We start from the raw sequence: 14,190 nt of genomic DNA on the forward strand, positions 1-14,190 counted from the left end.
GAGAGGAGGTGGGAGTTGCTTACACTGAGACAGGCCTGAAGCATTAGGGGCCACTGTTGGGCTGGGAGGCCGGTTGTGCTGAGAAGCGGCTCTTTCAGAAGAACTGGCCACTCTGGTTTTGACCCAGCAGTTTCTTCCAGAGTCTCACAGTACATCCCATATTTCTTCCCTCCCAGCAGAGAGTTAGTATTATTATTATTATTATTATTATTTATTATGTAGCAGGGGATTTCAGAGTAACTCTACAGAACTGCCAATACTTTCCGGCTATAATTCTTCAACATATCAGTTTAAAAGAGAAAAACTTCCCTAGGTGTCTACACCGAGGTCGTAACTTTAAATGTAAGGCGTTTTATTTTCCTCTGGGTCATAATCCCTGATGACATGGTTGTATGTGTGAAACATAAAGGGACAGTCTGTCCTTCTGCACGGTGATTTCCTGAAGTCAGATCATGTGTTACTTCCCGCTTCTGCTTTTGAGGAACAGCTACCAGCGTCAGCTCAGAGTCTTAAACCATTTTACCCTCCTCTGTGGGCACTTAGCTACCAACGGTCAAAGCAAACAGCTCCAGAAAAGCCCGAAAAGTGCCCCGTTCCTCTAGAACTGCAAGAGGCCCAGGGCTTCAGGTCCCCAGCAGGCAAGAGAAAAGGGCTCCAGCTTCTGGAAGATGAGCTGGAACAGGAAACGGGGGTTGGGGGTGGGGGCGGGGGGCGGGGCTGCGGGGGAAACAGTTGGAGGTCAATCCTAACACCGTGGCTTTTGTTTTCTGAAACCAAGACCCCGGAGCTTCGCAGCTGAGACTCGTCTTAGTAGGTAAGACTGGAGCAGGAAAGAGCGCCACAGGAAACAGCATCCTTGGAGAGAAAGTGTTTCGCTCTGGCATTTCAGCGAAATCCATCACCAAGGTCTGTGAGAAAGAGAGCACCACGTGGAACGGGAGAGAGATTGTCGTCGTGGACACGCCTGGCATTTTCGACACCGAGGTACCCAATGCCGAAACGCGCAAGGAGATCGCTCGCTGTATCCTCTTGACCTCCCCCGGACCTCACGCTCTGCTCCTGGTGATCCCGGTGGGCCGCTACACACCGGAAGACCACGGGGCCACGAAAGAGATGCTGAAAATGTTTGGGCCCAGCGCTAGGAAGCACATCATTCTCTTATTCACCCGGAAAGATGACCTGGATGGCATGGATATTCAGGATTACTTAGGGCAAGCCGACAAAGGCATCGGAGAGCTCGTGAGCCAGTTTCGCGGTCGCTACAGTGCACAATAAGGCCATAGGAGCCGAGCAGGAGAACTAGAGGGAAGAGCTGCTGACCCTGGTCCAGCGTGTGCTGATGGAAAACGACGGAGAATACTACACGCATCAGACGTACCAAAGGGCCGAGGAGGAGATTCAGAAACAGGTCCGCATCATGCAAGAGCGTTACAGAACAGAGCTGGAGAAAGCGAAAAGGCAGATAAGAGTGGAGTATGAAGAGGAAATCAGAAAGCTGCAGGACGAGCTGGCGAAGGAACAGAGAAAAGGGAGGATGATGGCGGCATTGGCAGAAAAGGATGAAATCTATACTGTAAGGCAGCAACGCGTCAGAGATGAAGTTGTGCGTCAGAGTGGGATATTGGAATTCATCTTGGATCTATTAGAGATTGCCTCTGATATTTTCTCACATCTGTTTAAAGGCAAATAAGCTTAACGAAAATCTGTCTATTCTCTATTTCCTGCTCATTTCCTGGTGCCCCTGCCGCATATAACTCATTCACTAAAGTCAGAGCTATCCGATTCTGTCTGTCGCGCTCTCGGGACTCGCGAGTGTAGTAAAGTTCTCTGTTGGCAGTTGGTAGACACTCGATTCATTTAACAGGGGAGGGACAACTTCTCAAGTTTGTAAAACCCCAAAGCAGAAAGTATGGCTGCTCCTCATCTGTTGAATTCTTTCTCAAAAGCACAGAGAAAAGAAATGCATGCAGGAGATATGAAGATGACCCCGAGCCTTCTCTGTTTATCTCTAGTCAAAGTTTCTCCTCTAGGTTCTTTCCAGCTAGGCAAATGTTCTCCCCCTGTGGCTTCTGAAACTCCTTTAGTTTTGCCTTTAGGACCTCCGTGATCATTTTACCCATGTGGCTTGTTAGAAAAGTCACTTATTTCTATTAGGTAATCTATAAATAGACTTACAGAAATCTTTCTAGATGAATGTAAATTTGTCTAATGACAATTTTTATGGAAGTACTCAAATTGTTCCTTATTATCTGCCCACTCTCTGAAGAACAAAGCATTTCCTGGAAAAGGGATTTTTCAGAACTCAACTAAGTGAAATTCCAGAATAAGCAAAACACAGAGATTCAACAGATAAGAGAACAATGCTGTATTCGGATGTCTCTATAGGGAGCCTTTGACCAAGCTCAAGGTCACCAAATCACTGAATAACCAGTTCTCTCCCTTTCTGTTGGGACCCCACCTCTATCCCCCCAACCTTCCCAGCACCTTGATTGCTTACTGGGTGGTGGGTCATTTGCACAGAGCTGCCCCGCCCACTTGAATTGTTTGCTTATTGTTATTGTAATAAAACTTTTCTGTTCTCTCACATTTGTGTGACACTGGAATCTGTTTTACTTTAGGAAATCCCACTCCTACTTCTAAGAACACAGGGATGAATCTCACTTTCTAGTAAAAGTTCAAAGTTCAAGATGATTTTGGAGCTAGGTTTGGTCTACCCTCAGGACATCACCCCTTCTCCTTTTCCCTGGAAGTTTGAGCTATGATTCTCAGCCCCTCTGCCCGGCAAAACTCATGTTCTCCATGGATTCGTTTACTATGTGTTGATAGAAATTCTGTGTATCCAAGGTTTCTGAGATCTCTGTGGTTTTCCTAGTACAAAAAAAAATTTATTAATACATGGATAACCATAGTTGAAGTCTGTCCATTTTCTCCTTTTCTACCGGGTACTCCTGTTGTAGCCGCCAGCCTCTGAAAGACACACGGACCACCAGAGCTCAGTAAGTTATAGGAAACATGCTCTTTATTCAGCCAGCTGAGTCTGCCAAAGGTACGCAGACCCCAAATTAAGCAGCCCCGAAATGTAGAGGTACAGGGTTTTAAGCCCAAAATCCCATTCTTCATTCTGTCTGAACACAAAGGTCTATTTTTCTTCTATTCACTACCTGTCGACCCACAGGTCACGTGCGCAAGCAGGGGTACAGAAGCAGTAAGCTTATTGTTAGAATGTTATGTTCTTATGAGTGACAGCCATGTTCCCATGGATGACAGCCAAACAGTAATTTTCTAGCCAGCATATTCTCCACTGGCCTTAGCAAAAATCAAACCCTTGATTCTTCATTCAGAATTTTCTGATAGCCTCTATTCTGTAATACTAAAAGTCTAATAGAATTAATTTTCTTCCTTATATATGTAAACAAGAAATTGAGGAAACATGGGCAAAAAGTTAACGAGAGGAGGAGGAGGATTAAAGGTCCAGCTACAGCAGATAGAAGGGTTCAATGGTGAGCAATTGAACATTCTATGAACCAGTTATTTGATTTTAATCTCTGTTTTTTCCCTGGCATCTCAATTTCTCCGTACTAGTCATAACTTTTTTCTAATTATTCCAGAGTTATTGGCATAGAAATGACAGGTTTCACCTAGGGCCATACATAATCTATCTTGTTTTAAGAATTATAAATTTAAACCTCTTCTATTCCAAGGGCTGCTTCTGCTGGTGAATCGACTTGAAGTTTTAGCCTGCTGACCTCTGTTAAGTTTAGGGGAGTTCCTACCCCAACATAGTAAGGGGGTTTGGGGTTTAGGCACAACCAGCAATCTTGTCCTATGTCTGGGGTGGTCTTATTTAAGACCTCGTGTATTATTGTTAGCAAAGTTATTAATACTCCTGGTTTTGGTTGCAGCTGGTTGAATGCCTGGACTAAAAAATAAAAAAAGGAAGAAACAGAGGGTTATACTTACGTACGCTTGAGTCTTAGTCTCAAGGGCTCGTCTTCCTGAGCCGTCCACTCTCGTGCTGTCTTCACGTGGGAGTGATGAATCCGTGATGGGATGCCATCTACTTTACTGCACTGGGCATTCTCAGGTAGACAGGGAAAGGTCCTTTCTATTTGGGTCCTAGTCCCTTGGAAGTGAACTTCCAGATCCACACAGAGTCCACAGGCTAAAACTGGTGGGGAAGTCCGTCCCCCGGAGCTGAGTGGACAGCACAAACCCGGGACCAAATCTCCTTCGGTACACTTTGAAGGGCCTGTAGACTTAAATAAGACAAAGTTACACAGTTCTACCTTTTTCTCATCTTCTATTCTAGATACTAAAGGTGGGGGTTTTCCAAAGAAAATTTCAAATGAGATGAATCCATTAATATATGGAGTACACCTGCCTCGGAGAAGAGCAAAGGGGAGAAGTTCTACCCAGGTCTCACCAGTTTCTAATCCTAACTTGACTAATATCTCTTTCAGGGTCCAATTTATTCGCTCTGCTTGACTCAAACTGTGAGGCCGGTAGACTTAGTGATGTGACCTAAACTCTGGTGCTATTCCCAAATTGCACACCAGATGGCAGCAGAGGATCAGAAATAACATTTCATGACCAACATTCTGGTGCTATTCCCAAAATGCACACCAGATGGCAGCAGAGGATAAGGAATAACATTTCATTACCCACATTCTGGTGCTATTCCCAAATTGTACACCAGATGGCAGCAGAGGATAAGGAATAACGTTTCGTGACTTATACCTGGTGCTATTCCCAAAATGCACACCAGATGGCAGCAGAGGGTAACAAATAATATTTCATGACCTAAACTCTGGTGCCATTCCAAAAAATGAACATGGGATTGCAGCAGAGAATAAAGAATAACATTTCATGATTTACATTCTGGTGCTATTTCCAAATTGTACACCAGATGGCAGCAGAGGATAAGGAATATCATTTCATTACCCACATTCTGGTGGTATTCCTAAAATGGACACCAGATGGCAGCAGAGGATAAGGAACAACGTTTCATTACTTATACCTGGTGCTATTCCCAAAATGCACACGAGATGGCAGCAGAGGATAAGGAATAACATTTTATGACTTATACCTGGTGCTATTCCTAAAATGCACACCAGATGGCAGCAGAGGATAAGGAATATCATTTCATTACCTACATTCTGGTGCTATTCCTAAAATGGACACCAGATGGCAGCAGAGGATAAAGAATAACATTTCATTACCTACATTCTGGTGCTATTCCCAAATTGTACACCAGATGGCAGCAGAGGATAAGGAACAACGTTTCATTACTTATACCTGGTGCTATTCCTAAAATGCACACCAGATGGCAGCAGAGGATAAGGAATATCATTTCATTACCTACATACTAGTGCTATTCCTAAAATGGACACCAGATGGCAGCAGAGGATAAGGAATAACATTTCATTACCGACATTCTAGTGCTATTCCCGAATTGTACACCAGATGGCAGCAGAGGATAAGGAATAACGTTTCATGACCTACATTCTGGTGCTATTCCCAAAATGCACACGAGATGGCAGCAAAGGATAAGGAATAATATTTCTTGACCTAGATTCTGGTGCCATACCCAAAATGCACACGAGATGGCAACAGAGGATAAGGAATAAAGTCTCATGACTTACATTCTGGTGATATTCCCAAATTGCACACCAGATGGCAGCAGAAATTACTTTTCGTGACATGCATTCTATGTTATTCCCAAAATGCCTATCAAGGGGCAGCGGTGAATGAATATTCATGTGACAAACACTTAGGTGCTATTCTTAAATTGCCCAACAGATGGTAGCAGATTAAAAAAAATCTTTATCGTATACACTGGTGTTTTTCCAACACCCACACGAGATGGGCACAGAAATTAAATTGACACGACCTACACGTGGGTGTTTTCCGAAAATTTACACCAGATAGCAGCAGAGAATAACTACTTAAGGTGATGCACACGCAGGTGTTCTTTCCAAAATGAACACAAGGCAGCAGTAGAGGATAGCTTTTTATGACATCCGTGTTTTTATTCCCAAGGTCACACGAGATTCCAGCAGAGAATAACTTTCTGTAATGACATAAACTCAAGCAATATTCAGAAAAAAAAAGGACAAAATGGTACTACAGAATAACTTTTTATGACATACTCAGATGTTATGCCTAAGATGTCCGCAAGGTGAAAGCAGAGAAAAACATTTTCTGATGAAATATACTCTGATAGTAGTCTCAAATGTATATACAAAGTGAAAAAGATGTAGCCGCCAGCCCCTGTTAGCCAAACAGTAATTTATCAGCCAGCGTATTCCCCACTGACCTTAGCGGAAAATCAAATCCTTGATTCTTCATGTGGAATTTGCTCATAGCCTCTATTTTGTATTACTAAAAGTTTAATAGAATTAATTATCTTCCTTATATATGCAAACGAGAAATCGATGAAACATGGGCCAAAAGTTAACAAGAGGAGGAGGAAGATTAAAGGTCCAGCTACAGCAGATAGGAGGGTTGTTAGCCATGGCAACCAATCGAACATCCTATGACCAGTTATCTAATTCTAGTCTTTGTTTTTCCCTGGCATCTAAATTTCTCTTTACTAGTACTAAGTTTTCGCTAGTTATTCCAGAGTTATTGGCATAGAAATGACAGGTTTCACCTAGAGCCATACATGATCCGTCTTGTTCTAAGAATAATAAATCTAAACCTCTTCTATTTTGGAGGACACCTTCTGCTAGTGAATCAACTTGAAGTCCTAGCCTGCTAAGCTCAGTTAAGTTTGGGGGAGTTTCTACCCCGACATAGTAAGGGGGTTTGGGGTTTAGGCACAACCAGCAATCTTGTCCTATGTCTGGGGTGGTCTTATTTAAGACCTCGTGTATTGTCTTTAGCATAGTTATTAATGATCCTTCTGGTTCTGGTTGTGGCCGGTCAAATGCCTGGGGTTTAATAGCTGTTAGGCTACCACTTGGAGGGGTTAGAGCTGGAGTGGGAGTTGCTCTGGAAACAGAAGTTTTCTTAGGTGTAAGACTTAGGGGTAGTCTCAGAATCAGAAGTGGTTTGTTGGGTCCTATAGGGTTAGCCTTCCTGGGAGAGTCCTTCACCTGTATAGTAAAATACAATCCTGAATCATACCTGGTTTCATATAATCTGATACCCCGTGTCTGTCCTGTGGACCAATAGTATTGTCCTCCAGGGCTACCAGTTCTGATGGTGATGATGATAGGATTGCAAAATCCAAGAGAACATGTGGGGGGAGGGGAGGCTTGGTCCTCTAATTAATCTAATATGACCATCATTCTGTGTTTTATAATTATCTATAGTGGAGATAGTCTCACAACCCCAGTTAGCACAAGAAATATGGCCTTGGCCCTCACATCCAAGTCCCATATTACCCATGCAGCCAGATATCCCCGGGTAATGTCCTTGAGGACAAATATAGAGTCCTATCTCTAAGAATCTTTTCTCAGCCGATAATATGCCATAGCTAGGTCCCCCTCTTGTAGCCTAAGTACGCTCCTCCACCTAGGAAGGATCCCGATCCAAGGTGGTGCCTGGCCATTGCAATGGCGAGGGGATCCCTGGCAAGCTGGCGTGAGTCTACTCGGATCTCTGGAGTACCGTGGCTGGTGATGTTCTGGGCAATGATTTCACCGGTCTTGGTTACTATAAGCTCTTGTACTCTAGGCCAGTGTATGTTTCTGTTTGCCTGGGCTAAAGAGGAAAAAAGGAAGAAACAGAGGGTTAGATTTATGTACGCTTGAGTCTTAGTCTTAAGGGTCCATCTTCCTGAGCTGTCCACTCTCGTGCTGCCTTCACGTGGGAGTGATGAATCCATGATGGGATGCCGTCTACTTTAACTGCAGTGGGTGTTGTCAGGTAGACAGTGAAGGGTACTTTCCACTTGGGTTCTAGTCCTTAGGAAGTGAACTTCCGGATCCACACAGAGTCCCCAGGCTGAAACTGATGGGCAAGCCTGTCCCTCGGGGCTGAGTGGGCAGCACGAACCCGGGACCAAATCTCCTTCTGTACACTTCGAAGGGCCTGTAAAGACTGAAGTAAGACAAGGTTACGCGTTCTGCCTTTTTCTCATCTTCTATTCTAGGTACTAAAGGTGGGGGTTTTCCAAAGAAAATTTCAAATGGGGTGAATCCATTAATGTACAGAGTACACCTGGCTTGGAGAAGAGCAAAGGGGAGAAGTTCTACCCAGGTCCCATCAGTTTCTAATCCTAACTTGACTAATGTCTCTTTTAGGATCCAATTTATTCTCTCTACTTGACTCAAACTATGAGGCCGTTAGGTACAGTGAAGTTTCCATTGCAAATTTAGGTAGCTAGCCAATTGTTGTGATACCTTTGCTACGAAGGACGGCCAAATTGAGGGAGGATTTTTTGTAGTAGTTTCTTAGTAACTACTAAGGCAGTCTCTTTCCTGGGGAGGAAGGCCTCTACCCATCCTGAAAAGGTGTCTATAAAAACAAGGAAATATTTGTAGCCCCCCACAGTCAGGGTTACCTCAATGAAATCACTTCCCAGTGGTCACCTGGATAAGGTCCTCTTTCCCTATGCCTAGGTTCTTCTATCTTCCCCTTCTTTGGATTAACTTGGGCAAAACCCGGGCATCATGAGGCAATCTCCTCTGCAGTTCTTCTCCCTTCTAACAAGTGAAAGTAGGGGTCTAAAGCTTGGAGCGTCTTAGTTCACCCTAGGTGTGTGGTCTGGTTTAGTTGGTGGAGGAGAGTCCTTCCAAGGACCCGTGAGAGCTGATTTTTCCATCTGGGGTTGTCCACCACCCCTTCTGGTTCCTAGTGGCTCCCTTATCTTGAAAGTATATGTTCTCTTCCACCATATGGGTTGGAGATGGAGGCCATTCTGGGTAAGGGACAACAGTCAGTAATGTGGTGGCGGCCCCACTGGCCTTATGACCGCTGCTCTTGCCTCTGCATCTGCTCGCTGATTTCCCTCAGTCTCAAGACTATTCCCTTTTTGATGCCCTTTACAAAGAACAATAGCCAGAGCCTTAGGCATCTATATGGCTTCAAGTAAGGCTGAGATCTCCTCCTTGTCCTTAATGTCCTTCCCAGCTGAAGTCAGAAGCCCTCTTTCCTTGTAGGTGGCTCCGTGTACATGCGCAGTGGCAAAGGCATATTGGCTGTCAGTGTATACTGTGACTGTCTTATCCTTTCCCCATCTTAGTGCCTCAGCGAAGGCGATGAATTCTGCCTTTTGAGCAGAAGTCCTATGGGGAAGAGCTTGTGACCAGACAGTGCCAGTTAGAGTTACGACCCCTGCCCCCGTATACCTCCTTCCTTCCTGCATGAAGCTGCTCCCCTCTGTGAACAGAACTTTATTGGCCTCAGGCAGAGGGGAGTCTTTGAGGTCTGGCCACGAGGAACACACAGCGTCAGTGAAATCTGTGCAGTCATGAACGGGGGGCTCAGGGTCTGGGTCTGGCAACAGATTGGCTGGGTTGATGACAGAAGCTTTGGATTTTAGCCATACGTTTGGGGTCATCCGGTGCTTCCCTGTTGTTGAACACCTTCTGGGCTATCTCAACAAGTTGAGACAGGTCCATCCCTGCAAAACCTTCTAATTTCTGTAATTTATGCTGGATATCACGGGCTTCCTGAGTAGCAAAGGCTGTATTCATTGCTTGCTGGTTCTCAGGGGCCTCAGGATCAATGAGGGTGTATACCTGCTACGCCTCGTTCAAGAAATGCTCCAGGGGATTCCTGAGGTCCCTGTATAGCTTTGGTTACCTTAGAAAGGTTAGTTGGCTGGCAAGCAGCCATCCTAAGTCCCCCAATTAGAATCTGATGGTACCGATCTAATGCCGTTCTCCCTGCCTGAGAATTGTGCCCCCAGTCTGGGCGGGTGGAGGGAAATTCCTCCTCGATCTGTTTCCCTGCTTCCTTAACTCTCCTCCCTCCCACAGCCATTTTTGTGTTTCAGTCTGAATGCATCTGCGCTCTTCTGCGGTCAAGGGGGTAATTAAAAGCTGTTGGCAATGGTCCCAGGTGGGGCGGTGAGGCTGAAAGACCCTTTCTAAGAGTCCCATTAATGCCTAGGGTTTCTCAGAGAATGGCGGATTCTGTGCCTTCCAGTTGTATAGGTCACTGGTCAAGAAAGGCACTTAAACCATAAAGGGCCTGGCAGTGTGCTGCCCCTGGGGTGGTGCTTTTTGCAAGGGGAGAATGGCTGGGGCGGTGGTAGTAGCTGGCGCCCCGCCCAGAGTGGGAACAGGATGCCCATAGAGGTTACCTGCCCGCATCCAAAGAGGTGAGGCAGTGCTATTGGGCCTCTGTTGTCCTGGATTATAGGGTGGGGGAAGGTCACTGTCCTCCAGTGGAGATTGGAGGACTGAGGGACTAGGCTGTCTTGGAGATTCAGTTGCTACATGTTTCGGGGTGCCCACAACTAAAACTCGTGCCTCCAGAGAAAGGGCACACCGACGAAGCCAAGGAGGGGGTTTTCTGAACAAGGTTTAGCCATTGATCAATGTAGCGAAACTGATCTGGATGTCCCAGGTCTCCCGTGACAATCTTCTAAACATTCCTCACTAAACCCCTGTCAAAAGAACCCTCCGGAAGCCAGTTTACACCAAAAGACAGCCACTCAACTTCACACAGTGTTCTTAGTCTGCCTGGAGAAAACTTTATGCCATAGTCAGCCCCTCTACAAACTCTTCTTTGAAATGTCGCAGGAGACACCCCAAGGGTGTCTTCTGTGAACTTGGGCTTCCCCCCATCGCTTGTGCAGAAAACACAAAACACAAAACAGAGACTCAGATGAGAACAATTTCTGGGGTGTAGGTGGACCCAAAGAAGTCCACCACCTACAACCTAGACAGGACCAGAGACAATAAACAGAACCAGACAACAGGGCACAGGAGGCGGCATCCCGCAGCCTGGCCATGGTCTGGGAGATATGACTGTGTCCAGTCTCTCCACGGACCAATGACCAGTCAACAGAACCTGTAAGGTACCTTTTATCCAGCCGCCGAAGCCAGATTCCGGTTCGGACCAGGAACAAAGAGCGTGTCCTGAAAGTTGCGTCCTTGATGATTGCGTTGACCCTGTGACAGCATTCAAGGGCCCTGGAACGTCTCGGGTTGGCCCCCCTTTTGAAGCAGTAACAGGGACAGCAACCGCTTTGGAGGCTGGTCTGGTCTTAGATCTCAGGGTCACTCCCTGAGATCTCGCTGGGGGCCTCCAAATGTTGTAGCCACCAGCCCCTGAAAGACACATGGACCACCGGAACTCAGTAAGTTATAGGAAACATGCTCTTTATTCAGACAGCTGGGTCTGACAGGGATACGCAGACCCCAAATTAAGCAGCCCCAAAATGTAGAGGTACAGGATTTTTAAGCCCCAAATCCCATTCTTCATTCTGTCTGAACACAAAGGTCTATTTTTCTTCTATTCACTACCTGTCGACCCACAGGGTGTGCAAGCAGGGGGTACAGAAGCAGTAAGCTTATTAGAACGTTATGTTCCTATGGGTGACAGTCTGTGTTCCCATGGGCGATAGCCAAACAGTAATTTTTCAGCCAGCACGCTCCTAACCTAATAATTTCTAGGAGTGCCCAAAGCGCTCTTCCATGTGGTACCAGCATGCCCTGGTGTTTCATGCCAGCTCTCGCTCCGCCATCTTGAAATTGGCTTCTCCATGCCTCATACCATTTTGACCCAAATAGAACATTTAACTGTCCATTACTTCTCCAAAACACAAAGGACTTTAGACCGTACATTTAATAAAAGTTAGCAAAGTTCCATGAATAAGAGAAGCGGCACCTAAAGAAGCTCACGATTCCTTCAGAAACAGCCACTAAGAGTGTGATGGGTTTGGTTTTCCTCTGCAGGACACAGGTGCACTTTGCGACTCTTGTGATTGATTGAGTTTTAGACAAAATGTAAGATACAAATTTAGCATTCTATTATATCACGACCTTCTACAAGCAAATATTTAACCAAAGAGCCACATATGCCTTACAAGGAGAAGTAAATACAGGTTAATATTCAACCAGTTTACCGTGGTTAAGCCCAGAGCAATGTAACTTTCCAAAGGACTTTTTCTCCCTTCCTGCTCCAAGTAACTTTTGTCCTCCCAGTGTCAAGATGACTGCTTTACTTTCAGCCTCAGGTCCGAATTACAGACGGAAAGAAGATAGAAACAATGAAGGAGACAGATGGCACCTCTGTCTCAAAGGCGAAGCCAGCCCAGAAGTCCCCAAGCGACTTCCGCTCCTCTCCCACGGGCCTGTGGGTGACCCAGCTGTAAGAGACACCGTGCAGTCTGGCACTTCACACGGGCCCCTTGCTTTTGGGAGGGAGATTATAGTTTTGCTAGGAAGGAAGAAGGGGGAGGTGGCCGGGAAGCAGATGACAGGCGGCAGGTGCCTCCAGCCGCCTGGGGCAGTCTGCTCCGCTCCCGCCTCGGGCCGCGTCACTCTCCTCCGTGGAGCGCTCTTGGCAATCACCCAACCGACCTTTCACTCATTCTCAACTCTTGTTCATTCTACACACGAACCGAGGGAAAGATAGGAAAATGAAACCTTAGAGCTTGAGTCTGGATCCAAAAATAAGCCATAGGTCAGGGGCTGTCATCTTTTGACAAAATCCTATCCATAGTTTTTTAGTCTTAGAAGCTGCTTATGCAGGGTTTTCCCTGTATTTTGTGAGAGCCACCTGGGAGGCTCGTGTAAATACAAAGTTTCTGATTCAATGGGCCTGGGGTGAAGCCCGAGAATCTGCATTCCTGTCGGGCGTTGTAGACGCTGCTGGTCTGGGATTTCACTTTGAGAGTGACTGTACCGAGGCAGATATCCTGTGTTTGAAAAAGAAAAAGGGAACGTCGCTTCGTTTTGTCCGAGGCGTTTCTGAGCGTTAGCAGGTACAGCTAGGGCACAGAAGACCTCCCTCCCTGCCAGGATTCTGAAGGGCAGGTAAACACACAGAAGTCTAGGATTCCCTAGGAAAGATGGAGTGGGGACCAGAGCAGGTACCAGAGGCCAAAGTTAGGGGTCTTTATTATTCTGTCTGAATGGAAGGCGGCTAGTGGCTCCTACAGGGCCACCTGACAACCAAAGAGCAATAGTCTGAGAAGACGAAACCAGAAGGGTCAGACTCACCTGGACCTTCCAGAAAGAGAACTTCTTTGGTCTGTCTATAGAATGAAACAAGGAACCAAAGGACAGGTCATAGCTGGTCACCACTGGCCAAAAGGGAAAGCAGAGTGTCTGTTCCTGTTTTTAAAAGTAAAAATAATAGTAGGAAGTGTTCGGATGGATGTCCTAAGGGCCTCACATCCCAAAAGAGCTTGAGCCCTCTGCCTTCTGTAAGAAGGGGGTAATTTGTGAAGTGTCACCCAGAGTAGCTTCCCTGTCAGGAGCCATTTTTGAGACATGTTGGAAGCCATTATGGGGCACTGAAGAAGTCACGTAGCTAGAAGCCATAACATGGCTGCTGAGTTTGCAAACAATGGTTCTAGGAAACAAGATGTCGGGTTACCTTGGTGAGCCTCGTAAAGTCACCCTTTTTAGGGAGTAGAATGTTTTACAACCATGGAAGCATGGATGTGTGTGATCTCATGTAGTCGACAAGCATTGTTTTAGATGTGTATGGTGCGCTTTGCTATGGTAATGTTGTGATTGATTATGGTATTCAAAAAGCATATAAAAAGGCTATGCTACATAAACTGGGGGCTGCAGCTCTGACTGCGTGCTCTCCCGAAGAACTTTTCTGTCTTCTTTTTGTCCTTAGGCTTCACCCCCCTCTTTCAGGTGCTGTTCGATCTCCGCGGGCTGCCTCCGGCACTTCCTCCGGGGTGTGGTGGGATAAGCACGTCCTCTTTCCAGAAGGAAGAGGTCCGCTTGGTGCAGTCATGCCCAGTGCTGCCTGTGGGACCCCACCCTGTGACTTCCGAAACCTCCGGCGAAGAAGCTAAAGCCTACAAAATGCGTCCTATGTGTTGTCATTGTGGAAATCAGTGAAAGAACTGAATTTCAGGTTTACACAGAAGGAGTAAAATAGACAGAGGACAGTGACACATGATTGAGAAAGCTGAGGGAGGCACGGGGAAGTGAGCCCAGGAAGTCCCCCTGCTCCGTCCTCTTTCTTTTAGGGACCGTGGCTTTCTGCTCGTGTCCTGGCCCTGTGTCAGCAAACAAGAAGTGCTCCCAGGGGCAAATCACACAA

The 14,190-nt window shown here is 46.2% G+C and overlaps 1 protein-coding gene across 1 annotated transcript; it reads left to right on the plus strand.

Moving 5' to 3' along the window:
* Window positions 1-771: 771 nt before the first annotated feature.
* Window positions 772-2,180, plus strand: LOC107509250 (GTPase IMAP family member 4-like; the record flags this gene model as incomplete). Its single annotated transcript, XM_016141650.2, is given in 2 exon segments — window positions 772-1,262; window positions 1,264-2,180. Coding segments are annotated over 2 exon segments (918 nt in total), but the record flags the coding sequence as incomplete, so codon positions are not given.
* Window positions 2,181-14,190: the final 12,010 nt, after the last annotated feature.

This window comes from Rousettus aegyptiacus, unplaced genomic scaffold, assembly GCF_014176215.1.
Source record: "Rousettus aegyptiacus isolate mRouAeg1 unplaced genomic scaffold, mRouAeg1.p scaffold_m13_p_13, whole genome shotgun sequence".
NCBI lineage: Eukaryota > Metazoa > Chordata > Mammalia > Chiroptera > Pteropodidae > Rousettus > Rousettus aegyptiacus.